The sequence below is a fragment of the Varanus komodoensis genome, unplaced genomic scaffold, assembly GCF_004798865.1.
Source record: "Varanus komodoensis strain SLA01 unplaced genomic scaffold, ASM479886v1 scaffold20_1, whole genome shotgun sequence".
NCBI lineage: Eukaryota > Metazoa > Chordata > Lepidosauria > Squamata > Varanidae > Varanus > Varanus komodoensis.
This window is the reverse complement of record NW_025335587.1, coordinates 20,179,975-20,202,581: the sequence shown is the minus strand read 5'-3', so window position 1 is coordinate 20,202,581 and position 22,607 is coordinate 20,179,975. Positions and strand designations below refer to the sequence as shown.

The 22,607-nt window shown below is 52.6% G+C and overlaps 2 protein-coding genes across 3 annotated transcripts; one reads left to right on the top strand and one right to left on the bottom strand.

The window, feature by feature from the left end:
- Positions 1-432: 432 nt before the first annotated feature.
- On the bottom strand, positions 433-16,535 carry ZSWIM7 (zinc finger SWIM-type containing 7). 2 transcript variants are annotated; one of them, XM_044430430.1, is made up of 7 exons: positions 16,411-16,443; positions 15,999-16,130; positions 11,040-11,147; positions 9,486-9,507; positions 5,706-5,808; positions 1,171-1,275; positions 433-826 (listed from the first exon to the last, which is right to left on the bottom strand). In XM_044430430.1, the coding sequence occupies exons 3-7, from the start codon at positions 11,113-11,115 to the stop codon at positions 710-712; spliced, it is 423 nt and encodes a 140-aa protein (XP_044286365.1). In that variant the 5' UTR covers positions 11,116-11,147; positions 15,999-16,130; positions 16,411-16,443; the 3' UTR covers positions 433-709. The 2 variants fall into 2 exon arrangements, with proteins under 2 accessions (XP_044286365.1, XP_044286366.1); XM_044430431.1 differs by lacking the exon at positions 15,999-16,130 and having other exon boundaries at positions 16,411-16,535.
- Positions 16,522-22,182, top strand: TTC19 (tetratricopeptide repeat domain 19). The gene is made up of 10 exons (XM_044430427.1): positions 16,522-16,738; positions 17,487-17,599; positions 17,867-17,977; positions 18,332-18,370; positions 18,498-18,554; positions 18,965-19,026; positions 19,623-19,714; positions 20,303-20,457; positions 20,995-21,157; positions 21,721-22,182. Exons 1-10 carry the CDS (start codon positions 16,558-16,560, stop codon positions 21,891-21,893), a joined length of 1,146 nt encoding a protein of 381 aa, XP_044286362.1. The 5' UTR covers positions 16,522-16,557; the 3' UTR covers positions 21,894-22,182.
- The last annotated feature ends 425 nt before the right edge of the window (positions 22,183-22,607 follow it).

Sequence of the window (22,607 nt, the reverse complement as noted above, 5' to 3'; positions counted from 1 at the left end):
GTTTCTAAAAGCTTGAAATTCCTCTCCTAAGGGTTGCTGACTGGCCAAAAGAGCTTTAAGCCATGACCTGGTGTTATCTTTGCTATTTTGGCCTTTCCCCTTTTGTCGTTAGCCCCCACAAAGATAGGCTGAATTTGAATTTGAGATTTCCCACACTGGCTGAGAAATGTGCTCACTAGGCCGCACAGCCTACACTCCTACCCAACCGCGGCAGTCCTCTGTGCCCTGCTGCTACTGTCTTGACAACGCTATGGCCTAGCCTAGGACCTTGTTTTCATTGAGAAGAAAGCCCAGAATCGGAGGAAGCTGAACCCTAAAGCCACAGCCCCTTCTGCTTCGCTCTTTTCCCCTGTACCCCTACAGAATCCTTGGCAGACATGGGGAAAAGGTTACGGCGCCCAGACTCTGTACGCACAGACCTGGCGCTGCATGTAGCTGCTCTCAAGGGAAGGTTCACACCTGCCTGTTTTAATCCGGGCCGCACACGGCAACACCTACGCCGGCTTCCTCCGTGAATGGCAGCCAAGGAACACTCCCAGCTGAGTAGAAGAGCAAGTTCCTATTGTCCTCTGGAGAGGACGGGACGTACCCTCAGGAGGAGGGAAGAACAATGATCAGCCGTGAACCCGGCTTGGCCCAGGCCGCCTGGGACGCCTTCGCCAGTGCAGCACAGTGTCCACCACGATCTCCATTTCTCCAGGGCCAGCTGTCATCTTCCCTCCTCCATCTCCGGTAGCAAGAGGCGGGTCAGCTGCTCATCTGGGACCGTCAGCTCCTGGCAGGCTCCAACCGCTCGGCTCAGGTAGATGGCAAGGAGGTGTTTGCACTAAAGCAGAGAGAAGAGAACGGGGGGGGGGGGGGGGGGGGGGTTACCAGGCAGGTCTTTCCTTGTGGCTGCTCCCCAGCCCTCACCACTGGACAGGAGAGGCATCAAGCCGGGAAGCTTCTGCATGCAAAACCAGGACCCCCAGTCCTGACGCATGCCCTCTCCCTCTGTGCCCAATCTGCTTTTCTCCCTTGCGAAAGGGAAAGAAAACGGGGGAGGGGGGAAAGGGGGGCTGAGAGACGGACGGAAGCAGAACCCGAACTCTGGCCAGCCCCCTGCATGCCACAGGCTCCCTGCTGCAGACTGCCCCACAGCCCCGACTCCCCCGTCCCGTCCAAACTCACCACCAGGGTCTCGTCTTTCCGCAGGACCGAATACACGAAGGCCGGGCAGGTGCAGAAGTGGCACGAAGCATAGCAGGTGTAGCGTTTACCTGAGCTGCCCGCCACCTGGGGAAAAAGGGAGAGGAAAGGCATCAGGGCCTTTCTTTTTTAGAACCAAGGAAAATAAGATTGGCTGTAGAACAAGGTGCATGCTAAGCCCGTGCCTCATTTTATTTTCATTTACTTTTTTTTATCACACATTTCACTCCCACCAAACTTCAGCAGCCAGTGTGGGGCAGCTGGGCAGAAGAATTGGTCCCAAGTCCCTTGGAAGTTGTGCAAATCTCAACATTATCATTAACCGCCCCTTCCCATATAAGTAGAAACGATAATCCATTTCTTTTTAATTTGAGCTGGTTTAAGCTGTGATTCTATACCAACTTACAGAGAGAAAGTCCTAGAGAATTCAATGGACTTACACAAGGATTGTCCCAAGGATCCTATTTCGGCCACCGTTTAGGAAACCCCAACTTACATCTATGTCTTAAACCGGTCCTTTTACTTCTGCTTGTTGGTTTAAAACTTGGATTTTAAATCACCTTGATTTTTACGATCAGTCATAAAAGTGCAGAAAATGAGAGGAAGGAAGGAGCAAAACAGATGAAAACCCAAAAGGAGGGGATAAAATTTGGAGGTAGCATCAGCATAGGAATGGGAAAATGCAGGTTCAAATTCCAGTGCCAACTCACTGGGAACCAGCTGGGGTCTCTCTCAGCCTAGCCTACCTCGCAGAGTTGTTGTAAGGATAATACGTGGGGTAGAAAGAGATACAATCATGTCACCCTGAGTTCCTGGGAGGGCAGGGAGGATTTTAGATGTGACAACTAAAAATCGAAAACATTCTCCAGTGTTCTGCCCCCATTTTGGCACCGACAGGACAATTTTCCTTTGTTTAGACGTTTTGTGAATACTACAGGAATGGTCGTTTCCCAAAAGGGATATCCCCCTTTGATGGTCAGGGTTTAAGGTCACGAGGTTAAGGTCCTCCTGGCTTGAGTGGTCTTCTGGAAAGCACTTCCAGGCATGCGGGGAGACAGACGCTAACATTTCCTCTGCCCTCCCCTTGATGCCTTCCTCTAAGGAGTTTGAAGGATGGTGTATGTGGAATGTTACCGAAAGGGCACCAGATCTCGGTGCCCTTCATGGGCAGCAACGGAGAGCAGGAGACGCAGCACTGCTTCCTCATCCGGCTGTCCTGGATTGACACAGAGGAGAATGTAATGAAGAGCCCCGGACGTTAGCCAGAGAGTCGGGTCTGGGTGCCAGGGAGCTCGGCAACACCAGGGCATCGGAGCGAGCGCTAGCCCTCGACCGACAGGCGCAGCTGCTCCTGCATCTGTCGCCCGCCCCACCTCAAGACCCCCCGGGAAAGACTTTCAGCTCGCCCCCACAGGAGGAAAATGTTGCGCTGGCGGCCGCCTCCACGGCCGAAGGAGACACACCACCGCTTCCCTGCCCCTGGCCATCCACTGCCCTGCTAACGTCTCAGCCCAGCCCGGAGCTGCAGACCATCTTTCAACCTGCCAGGCTTAATCCACTTAACGCGGGCTCTGGGGGCAAGCTGCCGCCCCCACAAAAAGACATAATAGGTAATTAAGATGAAAGCCCTGGATGGAAAAAAACAAGCAGACAGACAAAGGGAAGCGGTGGTGGAGGAGTCCAGGGAGGCATCAGGAGAGGAGGAGCAGGCAGGCGCTGCAGCCAAGCTGGGTGTGGGGCGGCCAAGGGACAGGCATTCCTGCCTCCAGGCCCTTCGGCAGCTTGGCCCCCGCCCCCCCCCCGCAGGAAGCGCGCTTGCTTGGCGGGGAGGCAAATGGGGCTGCTTGGATGGGGGGCGAGGAGCCTGTTCCATCGCAGATATGTCCAGACATTCTTTTGCCAGCCTCGGGATTCCAGTCTCTCTCCAAGCATTGCTTCCCATGCTCTCCAACCGCTTCCCGTCCAGCTCTCGAGTTCCGCGACATCGCGATCCACACTCCCCCCGCCCACACCAAGAATTGCAGAGCTGAAAGCCGCCTCGGAGGTCTTCCAGTCCAACCCCCGTGCTCAAGGCAGGCTCCGCAAAATTGCACAAGTCAGCAGCAACAGCTGCCGGGAAGAAGGCCCATGCGGCTCCCGCTCACAGGCCTCCAGCCAAGGAGAGCACACTGCCGCTGCCCTATAGCTCCCCGTGGGTTGAGCTGAAGTCTGGCCCCCCGAAATCTTCACCACCATTTCTAAGCCCGGCCCTCAGGATCGAGCGAGAACGTGTGCTTGCCATCTTCTGCATAGCTTTGTAGACCCCTGAAAGCTTGGCTGGGCTTCTCTTCTCTTCGTCAGACGCACCTGGCTCTTGCAACACCTCCTCAGAGGACTTGGGCTTCCAGACTCCTCTACCACCCTGGCCAGTGGTCCTCTATTCTCGTAACCTATCTCTTGGAAACATGGGGTCTGAAACAACAGCCTTGCTCCTGTGCACCGGCACCTTTACCTGCAGCTGCAAGGGGTTCCCCACCTGGCCAGCAGCAGCCTGGAAGCGCTTGCTGAGCCCCCTGTGCCCAGAATGATGGCTGGCGCAGAGACAGTGGAGAGGAAGGCAGCGGAAGTGGGAGAGAGCAAAGGGGAGGCTTCGTCACACGGGGCCGAGCTGAATGGACCTTCTGGGAGACGCAGGGACGGCCCCCAGTTCAAGGAGGGCATCACAAGGAGGCCGGAGAAAATCGCCAGGGAGAAAGCAATCGGCAGCTGCCACTGCGGCTCTCGGAAGCCTGCCGGGGAGCGTGGGTGGGGAGATGCTGCTGCACTCCTGCCCTGCTTGGGGGTTTCTTGCGTGCAGACCGTGTGAGCAGAACGCAGCCCGAGGGGGACGCTTGGCCTGATCTGGCAGGGCTCATGGGCATCAGAGGCCCAGCAGCGGCCAGTGCGGTGTGGGGGTCTGAGCACCCATTCAGCCAGGAACCTCACTGGGTGACTCTGGACCAGGCCCAAAGAGGAACGAGACCGTGCGTGGGCATCTTGCAGGAGGAGAAAAGGAGAGATTGGAGTGCAGTGATGAATATCCCGCTGCCCCGCATCCTATGGATTTCGGCATCCTGATGCTCCTCTCCCTCCTGGGAGGCCCGGTCAGCAGGCAGGGCCAGCCCCTCCCGGCCTGCCCTCTTCCAGATACGCTGGGCTATAACTCCCACGATTAATAATCATTCTCAGCCTGTCAGCCGGTCACTTCAATTCCAGCTAGATCCCAAGCAGGGCTTGGGCCACGATCCAACTGGCCCAAATCTCCTCTATGATCCAGTTAACAGTTGGGCTGCCACATCCAACCAAACCAAATCCAATTACAGCCGGCTGTGAAAGATGGGCAGCAGAGTCAAAAGTGCACCCTGAATCTCCATCTCCGGCCGTGCTCGAAGCTGTCCAAACCGAAGTCTCGGTACTCACGGATTTAGAAGAGAGTTTTGCACAGGTGAACGACACCGACCCGTGTCTTGGCAATGGCACACTCCTGATTTCAAAAGCCTGGGAATAAGTATCCTTGATCCACCGATGCCAGGGAACAGGGTCTGTTTGAGAACTGAGGTCCAACGGATTTGGGCGGCACCAGGGCCGGGAAGGACAGTCAGGGCCTAATCCCGTTTTCCCTTCCTTGACTGGGAAGCAGCTTCTTCGGGGTATTTTGTAAGCTTTGCAAAGCATGCTTTTTAATGACTGCAATTATTCTGATTATTTTCTTAAAAGGAGCCTGGTGAGGACTGCTGCCGTGGAATGCAGCCGCTCTGCCAGGCTGACTCCTTGTGCATTAAGTGGAAGTGCTCCTCTTCTGTAATTCTACCACTTTCTCCGCAGCTTATCAGTCCAGGATCTTGCCTCAGTGGACAGACTTCTAAGAAATCTGTCTGGGGACAACAGCGAGTCGAGTCCGCAAGGGGGGGAGAGGGGATGGAGCAGCCTCCTCCCCGCAGCAGGGGGTCAGATGAGTCACACTGCAGCTTTCAACATCCCCAGCCAGCTCCAGCCCTGCAATCATGGTCTCCCCACCAGGTGCACCCCAGATCCGTGAGTTTGACTGACTCCTCCGCTTCCTTATTTGCCACATTCCTCCCCACCCCCCAGCAAGGAATCCGAGGCGGCTGACGTGGTCCTCAAGCTCTCCATTTTCACCTGCACAACAACCCTGTGGAGTAGCTGAAGCAACAACCCCCGGCGTCCCTGGCTCATTGGCCATGCAGGCCAGGGCTGATGGGATTTGAGATCCGCAACGCCTGGGAGGTACCAGGCGGAAGCAGGCACTGGGAACGGCCCCGCGTGTCCTGGGGGTGTGAGCGGAAGAGGCCCTGCTGTTACTGTGCTGTGTGCTTCGCTGCATTCCTGTTGCACAGGGGGAGGGAGGGACCAACAGAAAGGATTGTGATGCTCCCACGAGCCCAGAAACTTGATTTATTTGTGCTGGCCTCGGTTGGCACAGTGTCCAAAAAGCAGCCGCCCCGGGAAGGAACTGGGCAGGGGTGGGGATGCTTTACCTGGTACACCATCCTCCCACTGGGAGACACGACCCGTGTGACTGCCCGGCGATCCACCAGGTCCAGGGCAGGGACCGCGGAAGCACCGAAGATGAATTTAAGCCTGGGGTGGAAGAAATGGAAAGCAGCTGGTCAGGGATCTGTCAGTGTCTGGACGAAGCCTCTGTGGTAGCACGGGCAATGCCTCTTGACGGGGTGTCTCTCGGCAATGGCGCACCGCAGCGGCCATGTGTCCTACCCAGCAAGGCTGGGGAAGATAGGTACTGCAGTGCAATGCCACTGGAGGACACCGGGAGTGCTTGGGGCAATCTTCCCGAGCCCCGGAGACGCCGGGAAAGGCAAGTGCGACCGCCCTGGGTGCAAAGCCACTCCGCACCGCACAACGACCAAGTCCACTCGCCGCCAGACCGCGCCACTCTGTGCTGTTACATTGTGAGTTGTGCCAGCTCAACAACAGGGTAGGGCTTTGCCGGGTCGGTGGCTGCAGGAGATTAACTTGGCCTGAACCGGTGTGAAAACTGAGTGTTTGCGTTTTCTCCAAACGACCCGGCTTTTGCACGCCCTCTCCCCTCTGAGGATGGGGACTGCCTTGAAGGCCATAACACCACAGTGCCCTTTGGCTACAAGCAATAACATTTGCAACTATCACACTTTCCTCCGGCAGGCACCTCCGCAAGACACAAAGAAGTGTGAAGTGTTTTGCGACAAACTGAAATGTTAAAGAAGAGTGAACAAGCTCTCGCCCCTGTGAGAGTGTTTCTTCTGCACAATATTCGAGAGAGAGCTCTGGGGAGCAGGGAGGAGAAAAAAGGAACGGCGGAAGGGTGCTGGAGGGGGCCAACTGCCTTGAACAGGGGAGAAAGCAGGAAAAAGACCTTCCAATCCGTTCTTCTGATTGTGCGTGTCGCACCTGCACACCAAAGGACTGGAGCCAAAAACGAGAGCCAGAGGAAGCAAAGTAGAGATTACCAGCACGCGCAGAGGAAATGTGGGGGGTGCAGGTATGGATTTTTAAGCAAAAGCCAAAATTCGCAGGTAAGGACAATGGATCCGTTTGCCTAACCCCGCAGCAAGTTATAATATCCTGGAGGAAGACAGAATGGGAACCCTAAATGCTCTCATCTTGCGTACTTTCGTAGCCACCTGTGGCAAGTAATATCCAACAAGTCGCCAAACAAGGAAGCCCGTCGGAAGCTACCAGTCCGGAGGGCCGTATGGTACGGCCAGCATCAGAGGCCTGTGTACACTGGCTGCTGGGGAACATGGGTGGGAGGATGTGGAGACGTTCCTGGCCCGGTTTGTGGGTGACCCACAGAATGGCAGCCCTTCTGTTGTGAAAGGGAAGCTTGTGTTTCCCCTGAAGACACCCATGAACTAGGCTCCATCAGCAAGCGATGCTTGTGGTCCAGGAGCTCTTGCGGAATCATCAGCGAGTCTGAACAGGAGGTTGCTGACGGAGGGGCATTAATCCGCCGATGACACCGCTGCTTTGCGCGGCCGGCGTCAGGAGCAGAGACGTGCTTACGAAGGGGATCTCGGCTCGTGGCGGCTGAACTGGAAGCTTAGCCGTTATTTTCAGAGAGTACATCCTAGAAGGGATCTTGCGCTGAACGCACAAGAGAGGTCACCCGCTAGCCAAGCGCTCCCTCCACATGGTCAACAAACCCACCCTTGTTTTCTGGGGGAGGGGGAGGAGGTTGGGGAGGAGGAAGAGCCTGACAAGAGGCATGAAACTTGGCCCTGGTCGTGCCCGGCTGGCCGCAAGGCTCCGCATTTCAAAACTAGGAGGCGGCTGCTGCAGGGAAAGGGGTGGGTTTAAAAACAGCGCCGGGAAGATGGCTCTCGCCTTCTGGGAAAAGTAGGTCTAATGCCATCGCAGAGTCCAGGCTGAACTCAAGGGGCTTAAAACAGTGCACAGTTCTCCCTAATCTCGACGTCACTGCTGCTGAAGGCAGATGGGCTTGCCAGCAAAGCCAGGATCAGGGAGGCAGTGATGCGACAGCGGAAAGTGGGTAGCTCGTATCCTTGCAGAAGGGACCTTGAGCCAACAGACCCTACAAGGCGGGCCCGGAGAGGAGGGGGCATCTCCCGAGGCCCAGGACAAAGGCGACTGATTTCCAGTCGGAGGATCTGGGCCCCGGCACCATCTCCCTTCTGAAAAGCCCACTCTTAAAGGATCTTTTGTGCTTTTACATCAGCAGGAAGTTGGATGATGACTCGGACGGGAGCAGCTGCTGGGGGAAGTCTGGGTGGTGGACGTGGGAAAGAAAGCAGGCAGCCTCGCAAGCCAAAGACGTGAGGGAGGCCACCCGTAGCTCAGGGCAATGGCGGCCTGTCCTTTGCCCCTCTGATGTTATCGGAAAGCAACTCCAAACAAGAAAGAGAAGCAGGCCCTCTTCGCAGAGCATCTGTGTGGCGTGTGTCCTGGCTGGGGGAAGTCTGTGCCCGGGTCTCCCCTCTGCCCGAGTATTACCGAACCGACCCCATTCCCCGCCTCAGCACGAACTTCCCTCCGCTCCGCCGTTGTTTCTGCGCTCAAAAGCAGTAAAGCAGCAATGTCGCTGTCACGACCGTGAGGACCAAAAATACTTTCATCCCGGCAGATCCACCCAGCTTCACATGTGGGTTGGCGGGGGGCTGCAGTCCAAGACATCCCAAGGGTCCCACGTCAAAGAGGAGGAGGAGGAGTTGGCCCTGTCAGCCAAGTCCTGGTTGAATGCATTTGCCAGACTGGGGGGCATTTCTAGCGATATGAGGATGCAGCCATGGGAAGCTGTCAACGCTCCCGTTTTACAACCGAGTGGGTTTCCCTTCGCATGGTGTCGATGGCGCTCACCACGCCAGGCTCTGCAGGGGGGCTGTCAGCTTGGTCTGGCTGCCACCGGGGCCAAATGCCAAGTCCATCTGGACAGAAGCCTCTTGTGAGAACATCGGCGCAGGGGCAGGCAACTGTTCCTTGCCTTTATTCCAGGGGCCAATAGCCTGTTTCTCATGCCAAATCTCAAAGCTGCTCACAAGATCTGCCGGAAGTAGGAGCCCTGAAAGCAGAACGTGTGCAAACTGCGACAGCGGTGGAGACCTCCAGCGACGCCCGGGAGGCTCTGCCCCCTTCAGAAACAATATTTGGAAATGTCCAGACACTTCTTTTCTGGCCCCTTCCGAGCACTAGCCATGCTTGTTCACTTCCGGCCACAGCCTCTACAAGCCCCCTTTCAACGAGTCACGTTCGTGTTCAGCTGTTTGTGGTGCTGCTCACCGCAGCTGCTCGAACCCCCAAATGTGCCCATGGGTTCAGAAAGGTGGGGCACCCTTCAGCTCACGTGCATCCATTTGTACAAAGAAGCATGCCTCTAAATCAGTGAAAAACGGAGTATCAGCTCAACAGTGGAATCAGGATTTTCTTTTAAAAGGGAAGAAATGGAGCCAGTGGGATATCCTTAGTGGGAGTGGTGGTGCTACCACTGAGAAGTCCCCACGATGAAAGGCGGGTCTAAGAGGTCATAAGGTCTGGCCAAGGAGTCCTAGAGAGGCCCCAAATCATCAGAGCTAGACAGGAGAAAAGGGAGAGGTGGGTGGGCAGAATGGCTCCAGCTCTGCCGATTTGTAGGTATAAAGAAGAATTATGAGGGGATGCTTAGCACCCAAACACAGGGAAATCCCGCTGTAATGCCCCGAAGACTCCAAAAAGCACTTAATGAGTTTTTTTAAAAAAGAAAGAAAGAAAGAAAGAAAGAAAGAAAGAAAGAAAGAAAGAAAGAAAAGAACAAAGCAGATACTCACGCCAGGAGGTGATCGTCGGGGACTGCAAAAGAAGAAAAAACTATGCCAGTCTGAGAATCAGTTCGTTGCCCATGTCCGTGGCTAAGGCAGGATTAAACACTGGGATTAGCTCTGTTGGGCCACAACTCCCAGCAGCCCCCAGTGTGGTTTGCTACAGGTTGGGGTGGAGAACTTTTGTTAAGGTTGGGGGCAGGATTCCACCCCCCCTCTCCACTTCTCATGATATCGGGGAGGCCGGCTGCCCTACGCCAGAAAGCACCTTGGTGCTTTTTCCTTTCTCCCAGCCGTGCCCTGCAGCCAGTGCTCCAAGCGGCAACTCTGGGAAAGTTGTATGCTGCCCTCCCGCACCTCTCAGCGTCCTCCAAAGTTTTAGACTCTTATTTTAATGTTAGGCATGGGTTGCTCAAACCAAGAAAGCGAAGGGACGGGGCGGACCACCAGGGTTGGGTCTGTGTGCATAGGAAGGGGCTGCCTCCTCAGTTTTGGCACGGCAACCAGCAGACTCTCCAGAGACTTGCCATACTGCAGAAGGCAATCGGTAAGTGCGTTTTCCAGGATATTCCGGAGTGTACAGCTCACGGGTTGCCGGAGGTCACGACTCTGCATCTCGCAAAGTCCAGCTGGTAGGCCTTGGAAGTTCCAGTCAAAAAGACGAGAACTAACCCTAGCACAGCGCCTGCCCGTATCTGCTGTTCAGAGGAGGTCAGAGGCAGCAACGGAGGAGGGTTGGACCTGCTTCCCCCGCGCATGTTCTCTACGCCATCAGCTGCACAGGCAAAGTCCGCGAGGTGACCATTTCTGCCTCCTCGTCACAGCGTTAGACCCTGAGGAGGTCGTCCAGTGGGTGGTGGAGGATCCAGGGCAGAGAAGAGAAAGGCTCTTGCTACACCAGGTGGAGTGAAACAAGGGGATTCACTCCCACAGGATGTAGCAACGGCCACCGCTTTGGAGGGCTTTAAGGGGCAGTTAGGCAATCCCATGGGGCGGAAGGCTATCCAAGGTTCCTAGTCCTTGCAGCCACACACTGCCCCCATTACAAAAGAAGAACAGTAGGGGGCCCAAGCAGGAGGGTGCGAGGAAAACGCTCGATGAGACGGACGGTTGGTCTGCACGACTCTTTTTTTTTGTTTTTGATGTCCTTAAGAAAGACACGTCCCAACAAGAACAGTATCTGGGTTCTGGCTCCTAGCCCAAGTGTAAATTTTATTAATAGTCTCTCTCCTTCGACAGGCACCATGGAGGATTAGGAGAACACATAGATGCACACCACGCAGGATTTAGTCTGCGAGGGTTATCAAAATAGCTCCCTAATCCAGCAGGCACAGAAAAATAATTCTTCCATGCCCGTCGTCATAACCAGCCGAGGCAGGGAAAAAACCGGCTCCTCACCCAGCTTGCTTTGAACACCCTGCTGTTGACAATGTTTTGGCACCCTCTGCTGGTCAATGGCGGACAGCTTTTTAAAAAACATTCTTTGCATTTTATTGCAGGCTTCTGCACTGCTGCTGAAAGCAGAGTCCCCCTCTCCCCTCCCCGTGTCCCCACCCAACCTACCATGGGACGTCTCGCCAAAAGCTTTCTCTATCGCTTTCAGCAGTTCTTCGGCGACGGCAGGCAGAGTGGCACCCATGACACGGACGTATGATGGACCTTTCTTCCCCTCTGAAAAACAAACACACACAGAGAGTTGTTATTAAAAGATAATGAAGTGATTTTTGGTTTCCAAAAGAGAGCAAGGGAGAGGGGGAAAAGAGAGAAGGGGCCCTCTGTATTTATCCTCAATAAATCTCATGTTTCATTTATTTTTCATTAAAGGCAAAAGCTCTCCAATATCTTCCATGATGCTTGGAATTTCAACTCCCACAAACATTTATTAAGTATCACCTTCACTTTGTTGCCTCTGTCTAGAATTAGAAGGCTAAACTTTGGGAGGGGGGCAGTCATTCCATTTGGGGGGGGGCAGTCAGTGTGTCAAATGAGGATGACAGATCTATCTTCCTGACATCAGAAAAGCTCAATGAATGTGAGATATGATGGCAATATATCTATGGAGAATCTCATTTTGGGTAACCTCATTTTAGGGATGTTTAACTTTTTAAAATGTCACTTCTTTTTCAAGCACAAGATCCTGAGCAGCTTGAAAACTGAAGTTCAGGTGAATTAAAAAGAAAAACAAGGTGGGATAGAAATCCAACAAACAAACAGTGTTCGTATTAAAATGCACATCAAATGGATTGGTCCTCTGACCTTCTTCATGTTCTTGTAGCCAGCCCTGCCCGCCCCTGCCCTCCAAGATAAAAGCAAAGTTAGCTTCAAGCTCTGGCTAACAGTTAAGGAAACGTTAGCAGAAGTATTTCCACGTTTCAGAATGGACTAGACACGTTTATACCCTGGAGTCAGGCCCCACTTAGACACCTCACTTTAGATTTAAGGATACTTGTTCCTTTCACTTAAAAACACTTCTGCCCTTGTCAACCATTAAATGCACTGACGAAATGCAGACACAGAATATAGACATGGGAAAGGCAGCTTATGTTCCCCTCCTCTGTGGCTGTACCAGTTCTCTGCACAGGCCAAGGGGTGCTTCGGGGAACTCCAACATTTTCTGGACAAATCACATGTCAGTCCCTCTCCTCAAGCCAGGAATAAAAGGCAGTACCTCTTGCCATGGATTTTATATGGCGCTTCTTTTCCCGTTTTAGAGGCTGTCAGCATATAGAGGCTCTAACCTCCTTCGGAGATTGGGAGGGCGCAGCTGCTTCAGTAAAAATACAGTTTTGGCTGTCATTGCCAAAAAGTCTCTTATCTAAGCAGTGTTCTGTGGAAAAGCAGCTTCAGTGTAATTATCCCTGGTGCTCTGAAGGCCTTGGCATGGCTCCAAGAAGCTATCCAGGATTTTGGACACTGGGAAAATTCAGCAAACTACCTTTTGAACCCTAATAGCCACCTTGCCAGTCTTCTGGTAGTGCCCACACAAGCTGGGTTGGGGATAATAGGCACACACTCAGATCTGCCCCCCCCCCACCCCCATGCTGAGTTTAACAGCTCTGGGTCAAAATCCAAACCTGTGCCAATCAGAAATTCTGCATCTCACAGCATATTAGGAGATCAGGCACTTGCTTTGGAACTTCTGTTCTAATGTCATTCCTAGAAATGTAACTTAAAGATCAAGACTAATTTGCATAAACAGATTTCTCAGGATTTAGATGGGTAGCTATCTTTGAAGCTAAGTTTCTGCGATAAGGTAAATATGCTTTAGATGAATGGTATACCTCAGATTGTTTATGTGATACGTAAACAACGTTACGTTGCAACCTTATTCAGAAAATCAATGGGTGATTAACAAAAGTTAAAATTAAACACAAGTTAAATACACACACAACAATAAAATTGAAACAACAAAAGTGTCATTGTAATTGCTATTACTGAGCACAGAAACAATAAAGAAATAAAATGGGAATTATAAAAACAAGTTAGATGGTCAAAATGCTAGGGAAATAAAAAGAATACAGTACCTGGCCTGCAAAAGAATACAAAATAGGCACCAGACACAACCTCTTTACTGAGCTCATTCCAGAACTGGGGTGTCACAACCAAAAAGTTCCTAGATTTACCAGACCACTTTTGAGGCATCAGAATTTCCACCATTAACTAGAGGCAACTTACTCAGCCTGGTCAGTCAACTCAACCCATAATCCGTGCCAATAACTACTTGTCATTGGCAAATAAGCATGACATACCAGGGCTTAACGTAAGACTAGAAGACAGAATTGGCTCATCACTTACTGCTTACCCACTGCTTTGGCATCTTCCCTTATCATCTCTATGGGCCTCAGGCAATGCTTTACTCAGCGAAACCCTTGACTGGACGCCACCGCATCATTCTAGCCAAGGACTGTCCATGTGCCTAATTGCCTGCAGCACGAGGCAGTCAATGTGTCTTTTAAATATATGTTTTGGCAATGTCCAACAGCTGCTTCTTTGGGGAGGAGGCGATTACAAAGAAAAATGCTGCCGTGGAACAGTCCTACATGCCCCACGATGCCCTGATGCACACGTTCTTTTATTTTTTTTACCTGTTCCGAGGAAATTAAGCAATGGACAGCATGAATGGATGCCCCGTCTCCGCCGGACAGCTAAAAGATGCGATACCACAACACTGAAAGGATGAACAGGTGCTTCCTACAGTGAAGCTGATCAAGTACCTTACAAGAGCTTTCAGTATTTGAACTTGTGGCGTACGGTCACCACACCACCTTCGAACAGACTGGTGCCCTGCCTTTGCCAAATCCTGTATGCCATTGCTTATACGTTTGACTATTTAGGTTATTAAGCAGCTAAGGGCAAAATCCTATGCAAGTTTAGGCAGAAAAAGCTCCTGCAACTCCCAGCATTGGAGGATGTTTTTAGAAACATAGAACTGAGCGAGTCTTTATTACTATATTCTCAGGGTCCTCCCAGGCCATCTAGTCTGACCCCCAGCTCCACTCATGACATGCCTACCCTGTGCATGTTTTTTCCCTCCATGTTCACTGGGAATACTGAGAACTGCAAGGCTGGGGCGTTCTGGAAGGTGCAGGGCTTTTTTCTGTCTAAATATGCATAGAAATGTACTCCTAAGCTACCTTTCTCATCCTCCTTGGAAGAGGGGAAAATGCACCTGTTAAATATCTACATAGTAAGTTGCTCTAGAAGGCATAAGTACCAGGACTGAAAATCTACAGTGATGGTAAAATTATATTTTTATTTTATTCATAGGTATGAGTGCCAGCTTTTTTATCACTGGTACTTTTGGAGCAACTCCACCATCTTGCCATCAAGAGGTGGCATTGGTGTGCAGAAGGAGCCACTGGAAACAAAGAAAAGGAGAAAGAAAGGGTGGGAAAGGAAGTGGTGAAATGAGATATATCTGAAGGTAGTTAGCACAGTTTTGTCTGGCCAGTTCTCAAAAAAGCAGAAGACACACACACACACACAGGTCAATTCCCTCCACCCTCCGCCCCCTGAGATTGCGTTTTGATTATTTAAATGCATTAGATGTTTGGCAAGGGGAGAGCTACAGTCCTGGCAGCTGGAACAGCTGGAGATCCTGGGAGCCTGACCTCAAGGGATATTAATATTTGAGAAGGACAGACAGAGGTCTGGCGCGAGGCTCCGTTTTTCTGCTCCTCGTGCGCTAGCTAAACACAGACGTGCTCCAAAGCAGAGACAGAGGTAGATCCCTCAAAACAATCAAATGGGACTGCAGTCCCACCAATGTGAGAACCTGGATATTTGCCCACGCCTGGGATCCAGCAACCATGCCCCCTTCAGCCTATAAGCAAACGCTTTGGGGAGCTTTAGCCTGGATGACCGCTCATTCGTATCAGGTCTGGGAGTTTGGAAGGAAGCTGCTGATATGTAGCTTCTTTGAGATACCATGAGCTAAGGGAATTTAATAATAATATAATAATATTGATTTGTGCGAAGCACATTCATGCAGTACATTTCAATACTGTTTACTGTGTTTTTGTTAAACGATGATTTTATTCATGCATTTACTGTCGCTACCAAACTGCATGAACATAAACTTGGATAAGGGTGCACCCCCAGCCGTATTCAGATGAGAAGCATCCCCACAGCCACAATTCTGTGTGTCTAAACATGCATAGGATTGGGCCTTTATTACTGTATTTCCCCTCCAAACATGTTAATCCTGCATATAGAGAGAGAGATAAATGCGAGTAGATGAAAAGGTGGGCAGGTAACAGTATTCTGTGCGCTTCAGTGTTTAGTCCTGCCGGCCACATGGCCACGGAGACTGTCTGCGGACAAACGCCGGCTCCCTTGGCCAGAAATCAGAGATGAGCAGCACCCCAAGAGTCAGCCATGACTGGACTTAATGTCAAGGGGAAACCTTTACCTTTTTATAGATATATAGAAATAGCACGGCTTATTACATACAACATGCACAAATACGTCAACTACAGTGCATTTAATGCTGTTTCGTGTACTTTTCTTAATATATTGTACAAAATGCATTTGATAGATATAGCGTTGTTTATTACGTTATTTGTTTTTCTTAATGCATTTATTCTTCTGGCAAGTTTGTTGCCGGAAGACACAGTATCTTGAGCGACAGTACGGGACGGGGCTCAGGCCAAGTGGGTGACCCCGGGCCAGTCCCAAACGCTCAGCCCGGCGTACCTCACAGGGTCGTTGTTGTCGGGGGGGGGGTAAGACTGGGAGCAGAAGGATGATGGAAAGAAGAAAGGCAGGAATATCAATCTCTTAAATTAATACATTGTTCTTTTCATAACGTGTTGTATTCGTGCCTTTCGTATCGCGTGGTAGGCATGTCGTGAGCGGAGTCGGCCCTTCGGCCTCGCGCTGTTTCTATATATTTACTGTACATTCTATTAAAATATGTGTGTCTTATTGCTAAACCGCCACAGAACGCTTTATATGAAAAAGAAAAAGGGGGATATAAATCTAATAAACAGGTAAATATGCAGAAAATCAAAATAATATTACCGCTAACTGGAGGCGGCCCACTCGGCGAGGCCCAGGCCGCACCGTTGCCTAGCAATGCGAGCGCGCGCTTTTGCTCCGGCCGGGAAACCAGCCCCAGTCACGTGACGATCGAGAGCGTCTTCCGGGCACAGCCTGCAGGAAACATTAATAAAGCGCTAACAGAGCACGTGAGCTTTACAGCCAATCAGAGAAGACTTCTGCACCTCGCGCGGGAATGATAGCGATAGTATGCTGTTAGGCGACTCCCAGTGACTAAAGTGACAGCTGGATTCTCTAAGCAGGGATAATATTTCCAGGAACTAATTCCTTGCTCTTTCCCCTGCCTCTCCTCCAACCCCAAACGAATTATATTTAAGTGCATTAGCGCGTGGGGGGAGGAAGGAGGCGAGAGAGACAGACTGTCCAAGCTTACCTCGGAAGCTGCCAGTGGTTGTGCCACTCGCAAAAAAAAGTCTATGCTTCGGATCGGAAGCGACGCATCGGAACCTCCCTGCGTCGCCCGCGCGTCACGTGACGGGGCTGTCGCCAAGGTCGCCCGCCTCTTCCCTTTAAAAGGGCCATGTCGCTCTCGCTGCTGCGGCTGCCGGCCCGGAGGAGCCTCGTCGCGGCCGTGGGCCGCGGCCTGAGGCAGGCGAGACCCTGGTCCAGCGGACCCGGCGCCCGCTCTCGGGAAGCGGACTGCCGAGGCGCGGGGGCCGGCGTCGGCGTCGGCGTCATTGCGGGCAGCCTGGGCCTATCAGGTGAAGGGGGCGGGGCTGTTCGCGGGGGGGCGGGGCTTCGCGGCGCGTCGGGGGTGGGAGAGCATGTTGACGGGCAGCCTTCCTCACGTGGATTACTAATTAGATGTATTATTCGACTTTATGGGGTTTCCCATCTAAAAGACACAGCACACGAGGAAAGCGGACCGGGAGGGAGGAGGAAAAAAAAGGGCACTTCCTGACATGCAAAGTTTGTGTGGCTGTGCTTGTCTTGCAGACAAGAAGGGCAAAACTCAAGCTCCCTTCAGTTCTTCCATCTGTGGCTGATGGAGGGTCTTGACCCCCCCCTTGCCGGGATGATGTTCCAGGCAGTGGCACTTGGTTCTCTGGCTAATGGATGGCATCTGGCAGGGTCAGGTTGGCACCTGGTCCTGCGGAGGGTCACGTCCTTGAATGTGGACTTAGCTGCTCAGCAGTGGAAGGAAGGAAAGAATAAGACGTGGTTATCAGCCATTATTATTTTTGTTGTTATTAATAATGCTGAGGGGCCCTTTTGCCCTTAAAGGTGGTCTCAGAATGGTTTTAATGATACATGGCAACTGGAAAACTCGCATGCATATTTAAGTGCAGCAACCGCTGGAAGGCCAAATGTCTCCTGATCTGGTTTTGCCAGCGCAGTGGAAATTTTTGCTCTGTGCCTTTCAAGGTTCCTCTTGGATTGTGGCAGCTAATTTATCCTTTTGCCCCATCCTGAGCTGGTTTTACACATGCTCTCCATCTCTATCTACAGCCTTTTCCCTTTTCTCTCACGACGCTCAGAAAGAGAAAGGGAAAGATGCAGAGGAAGGGGAGAACCAAGTGTCAGAAGAAGAGACCATCATTTTTTTACTGAAAAAGGCCAAGGTGAGACTCTGCAGCGGGTGGGAATTTAATCTCAGTGCCTGCGGGGCAGGGAAAGGATTTTGCAAATTCAAGCTGCCTTCCACCAGGCCTGGCCTTTTGCCCACCTAGCCTGGGAATGTTTACCCTAACTGTGCGTGTGCGCGCGTAAAAGTATGGAATGGTGACCCTTTTAACACACAGCCACCTCTGCAAAGCATCCTCCGGAGTTCCTGACTCATGATGGGCAGTTTGAACTGCCCTGCCGCCTGCATTCCTGTTCTCTTTTAGTTCAACATCATGAAAGGAGAGTTGGAAGAGGCGGACGGGATCCTGCATGAAGCTGCCCAACTCTCTCACCAGGCAAACAACACCAAGGCCATCATCTACACATACGACATGGTGAGTCCAGGCACCCTTTAAAATTATTTAAAATTATTTAAAATTCTGCGCCAAAGTGGCACTGAACCTGGGACTATTCTGAGACATGCTTGCCCTTAAGGGAATTTATCTTCCTGCTCTGCAAAGGCCCTTCTGAATATGCCCGGCTGGCAGAATTATCTGTGGCAGAAGGTGACCAAAGAATCTTGTAGCACTTTAACCCTTCTGGCTTTTAAAAACAAATGACCATGTTTCTAATCCTTGTTTGCCGTACAGTGGAAAGCATGTAGGCAACTCCTGCTGGAATCTCTGAAGTCAAAAGCACAGGGAGAGCGAGATTATCTTTAAGTAGACCGTTTGTTTGGCATGTTGCAGATGGCGAATGTGGCCTTCATGAGGGGAGAGCTGGAGCAGGTGAGTAACGCCAGCTCCCTAATGCATGCAGGGCCGGGACCCGGGTGTGCCTGTGGTGGATCTCCAGAGATCACCCCCGAAACGTCTGGCTTTTCTAATGATTACCCACTTTGCTCTCCTGTTTTAGGCAGAAAAGCTTTTCAAAGTGGCAATGAGCTACCTGCTGGCTGGAGATATGAAGCAGGTAAGGGATCCCGCCCCCCCCGCCCCCCCAATTCGCCCAGAAACTGTCTCTGCCCTGCAGCAGCTGCCTTGGCATTCCTAGAGTTCTCAAGTCTAAGCAGCAAAACACTTCACAGAAAGAAATGACACAAACGCGCATCCTTTCCAGCCTGCATTGCTCTTGTATGCAGAACCGAGCTAGAGCAGGGGGGTTCTCTAGCCCGGAGTAGCAAGGCCGCATCCTGATGGGGGAAGCAACGAGCTACCGGAAAACGAGCGCCATGCTGCTTCCAAAGGCCTCTTGGCCAGGGAACTGCGTGTCGCGAGCCTGTGGCAGGACGCAAGCTTGTTAGCATCCTTCGGCCGTCCTAGCTGGGTCGTGTCCTGCCGGCCTCCCACTCCACTCTTCCCTCTCCTCCCCGTGTCCTCTAGGACGACAACGCCATCATAGAGATGTCGCTCAAGCTAGCCAGCATCTATGCCGCACAGAATCAGTAAGGTTCCTTGCCTCTTTCCCTCTTTTGTCCTCGGGCGCTTCTGGGGTGGGGTGTGGGCGCGTCTGCATCTCCCCCCACTGCATCCGCCTGCTGGCATGCAGGCAGATGTGGGTCTTCTGGGACAAATCAATGCATCTTGGCCATATTTCTCCCCTGCCTTCTTTTCCTGTAAGGAAAACCTGCAACCCTCCTTCATTTTACCTACCTGCACCCTGTGAGGAGGGCCGAAGTGAGAGTCCAGGACTGGCTGAAAGTCACCCACCGAGCTTCACAGGGACTCGAACCCAGATCCCCCATGTCCCAGCCCAATGCCCTGACCACCACACCACCTCTCCATTGCGTGGGGCATGTTTCATGCGACACACAGACTGGCATCCAGCTTAAGCAGTGGAATCCGGACAATGGTCCCAGGCCTGCCTCTCTTCCACCAGCAGGCCTTGCTCTCTTGGGCACGGTTTTGCCAACAGAGAAATTTCCACTCCGAAGAGTAGTGCTTAGGCTGCCTTGTTCCAACGTTGAGGGAGGGGGTTGAGGGGGGTTCACCTCCCCATCTTTGGTTGTGATGAGGCTTCCCTGATTGTGTTGCTGAGCAGGGACCAGCTGGCCCTGGCTGGCTACCAGTTTTGCATCCTGACCCTGGAGGAGAAGCTCAGCAAGGAGGACCTACCTGCCTACGCGTTATCAGGTACAGGAGCCACACAGCAAAACACCTAAACCCCTCGGCACCCACACAGGTCTCTCCGGATGCTTTCTTATTAGGTTTAGATTACAATCCCCATAATTCCCCAGCATTGCCCATGCTGCCTGGAGCCAGTGGGTTCTGTAATCCAAAATACCACATTACTTACCTTTGCTGTGGTTTCCAAAACCACCACCAGTCAAAGCAGGATAAATGGTGGAACTTAATAGCAAAGGATTAGATGGGATACTGCATTTTTTTTAATCCTACCCTTCCTCTTGGAGCCACAAAGGTTGGGCAGATTGTAGATTGGACAGAGATTCTGCAGTAGATCCCCCAAGATGTCCATATCCTGATCAGTGAAAAATAGCTAAAGGCCTTCGTTTCCCCGTTGTGAACTAGACTCCCAAGATTAAGCAAGCCGTAGGGTCAGGGAGAAGCGGGAGCAGATCTGAGTGAGAGGCGCTCCCATTCCAGTCCGGGGATTTTCGAGACCTTGAGTGCCCGGGGTCTGCCCAGCTCCGCCATGGCAAGGAATTCCTCCCAGGGTCCTCTAGCGGGGCCTCGACCACACTCTTCTCTTCGTGTTCCCAGAGGATGAGCCGGCAAACACACGCCTGCTTCTCGGGATGAGCCTTGACTCCTACGCTCGCTATTTGCTGGACCGCAATCAGGCGTCCGCGGCCCAGAGGATGTATGAGCGGGCACTGCAGATCTCCATGGAAGTTCAAGGGGAGACTCACCCCCAGGTCAGGCCTGCAAGGAACCCCCAGGCTTCAGGAGTGTGGGGAGGCAGACAGCACTGTTGGGGGGAGGCTGTTTTTCCCTGCAAGCTGCGCTCAGGTGCCGGCACCAGAGCTTGCGCAGAGAGGCCCTCTTTTGCACACTGAAGGCACCAGCTTTGCTTCCCGGCATCGCCATTTCGAAAAGAGAGCAGATAGCATGGGGGGAGGCGAGCCAGGGCCTTCCAGGTGGCTTGGGTCGCCCTGGGTCTCCAACCCGTGGCCCCACTGGGCAGGGTTCAGAGTGCTTGGCGCCCAGTGCATCCAGAAAGCAACTAGCTGCCTGCCTGCCTGCATTTGGGATGGAAAGACTGGGATTTAAAGAATTCACATGGGCACGGAAGCCGAACGGAGAACAATCTGTCCTGGCACGCAAGCAGATCCACAGACCGGGGTGGGCCCTGCGTCAGACGCTGCTTTCGGTGCGAAGGTGCGGCGGCTCAGTGTTGGCGAGGTGGCTTCCCTTCTCGGCATCCATTTTTAACTCTCCTCCTCCCGGCCCAGAGTGTGGTTCTGATGAACGACCTGGCCACAGCCCTGGATGCGCAGGGGTTCTACGAGGCGGCCGACGCACGCGCGAGGAGAGCACTGGAGCTGGCCCGACAGACCGAGCACCCGGAGCTCCACATCATGTTGAACAACTTAGCCGGGATCCTCATGCATAAGGGTAGGCGAACGGGCGGGGAGGCGTCCGCCGCGTTTGGAAAGGGGAGCTGTAGACACAGGACGAAGTGGGGTCGAGGGACCCCTTTCAGCCCAAGGACCAGATTCCATTTCAGAGACGCGCTCGGGCTGCGTCCCAGCAGTGGGGCCAACACGCAAGAGACCCCACAAAGCTGTTTAGCTTAAAGTTTGTCCTGCCAGCAGCTAAGCACTAGAAGGGGGATTTCAATCTTTTTTTAATGGAGGGAAACGACACAGAAATGGGGAAAGCACCGTGAACAGTGCGTGGCTGGGGCAGGGAGGAGTTCCACCTCGATTTGGCCAGCGGTTCAACGTATCACAGGCACGTTGTGGAAACCGGCATATCCTCTGGCTAAAATGGGATGAATCCACTGAAGATACGAGCCGGTGTATGTTTCCAGTCTAAACTGGGGGGTTCTTGGTGTCTGTCAGTTTCCTGGGCAGCAAGTTGTCCTCATTTTTGGTAAAGTACATGCATTTGTAAACAGCACTCAGATCAAAAGAAAGAACACAGCCCCTTGTTTCTCCCCTCTCTCCACAATACAGAAGAATATTCACAGGCCAAAAAAATGTACACCGAAGCCCTGAAGCAGGCGGAGAAAATCGGTGATAGCGCTTCTGCCCAACACATCCAGAAAGGGCTGGCTGAACTTGCCAAGAGGAAGAAGTCAAAAACAGCCGGCAGTTTGCAGAACGGAGAGGAATCCGGTAACAAGTGAGTCCGACTCAGAGCAGCAGGATACTCGCTGCGAAGGGTGGGAGCCATGCTGAGGGGCATCACTGCCTGTGTGTGGGGACTGTTGGCTTTTGAAGCATCTGGCTGAGCACAAACTGGAGCCGATTACACATTATGTGTGCCAGAAGCAAACCGGGCTAACTCCAAAGACCTCCGTGCTCAAGATAAAAACAAGGCAGTCAAAATCTACACATCCGAACTTGGCACCTAATAAAGCGTAAGAGGTCTGCGGCCAAGGAACCGCGGCCATTTTTCTCCCCCAAGAACATTTCCACACCGTATTTTGAGAGCTGGTGCTTCCAAGGGGACCGTGAGACATGTGGAGGGCACGAGGAGAAAAAGGGCAGGGCAATGGGAAACTCGCTTCTCTGCATGTTCTCCAATTTGTTATCGAAGGAACTGGTTGCAGCGGGTTTATATCTGGGGAGGGACCGTGTCACTCTGAGGCAAAGCATCTCAAGGCAGAGCTGGAAAAGGCCTAGCACCCCCCCCCCCACCCCCAAGCTGCATACATAGTGCTTTTTCAGGAAGGCGGGCAGGATTCTGCCCCAAGATGCTTATGTCCCAGAACCTCCAGCAGTCACCAGGTTAGGAAGGTGGGAGGAAAGAACGCCTAGGAAAGATGCCATGACCTGCATTAGCCTGGGGGTGGGGCAGTGGCTAGGAGTGATGCCTAACCGAAGCGCCAGGTCCCGCC

Coding starts and splice junctions, on each gene's coding strand:
- ZSWIM7 (XM_044430431.1), bottom strand. CDS start 11,115: ATGGGTGCCACTCTGCCTGCCGTCGCCGAAGAACTGCTGAAAGCGATA. Junction 5,809..9,485: donor CCCGACGATCACCTCCTGGC/GTGAGTATCTGC, acceptor CTTCCACCCCAG/GCTTAAATTCATCTTCGGTG. Junction 1,276..5,705: donor GTGGGAGGATGGTGTACCAG/GTAAAGCATCCC, acceptor CTTTTTCCCCAG/GTGGCGGGCAGCTCAGGTAA.
- TTC19 (XM_044430427.1), top strand. CDS start 16,558: ATGTCGCTCTCGCTGCTGCGGCTGCCGGCCCGGAGGAGCCTCGTCGCG. Junction 17,978..18,331: donor TCATCTACACATACGACATG/GTGAGTCCAGGC, acceptor GGCATGTTGCAG/ATGGCGAATGTGGCCTTCAT. Junction 20,458..20,994: donor AAGGGGAGACTCACCCCCAG/GTCAGGCCTGCA, acceptor CTCCCGGCCCAG/AGTGTGGTTCTGATGAACGA.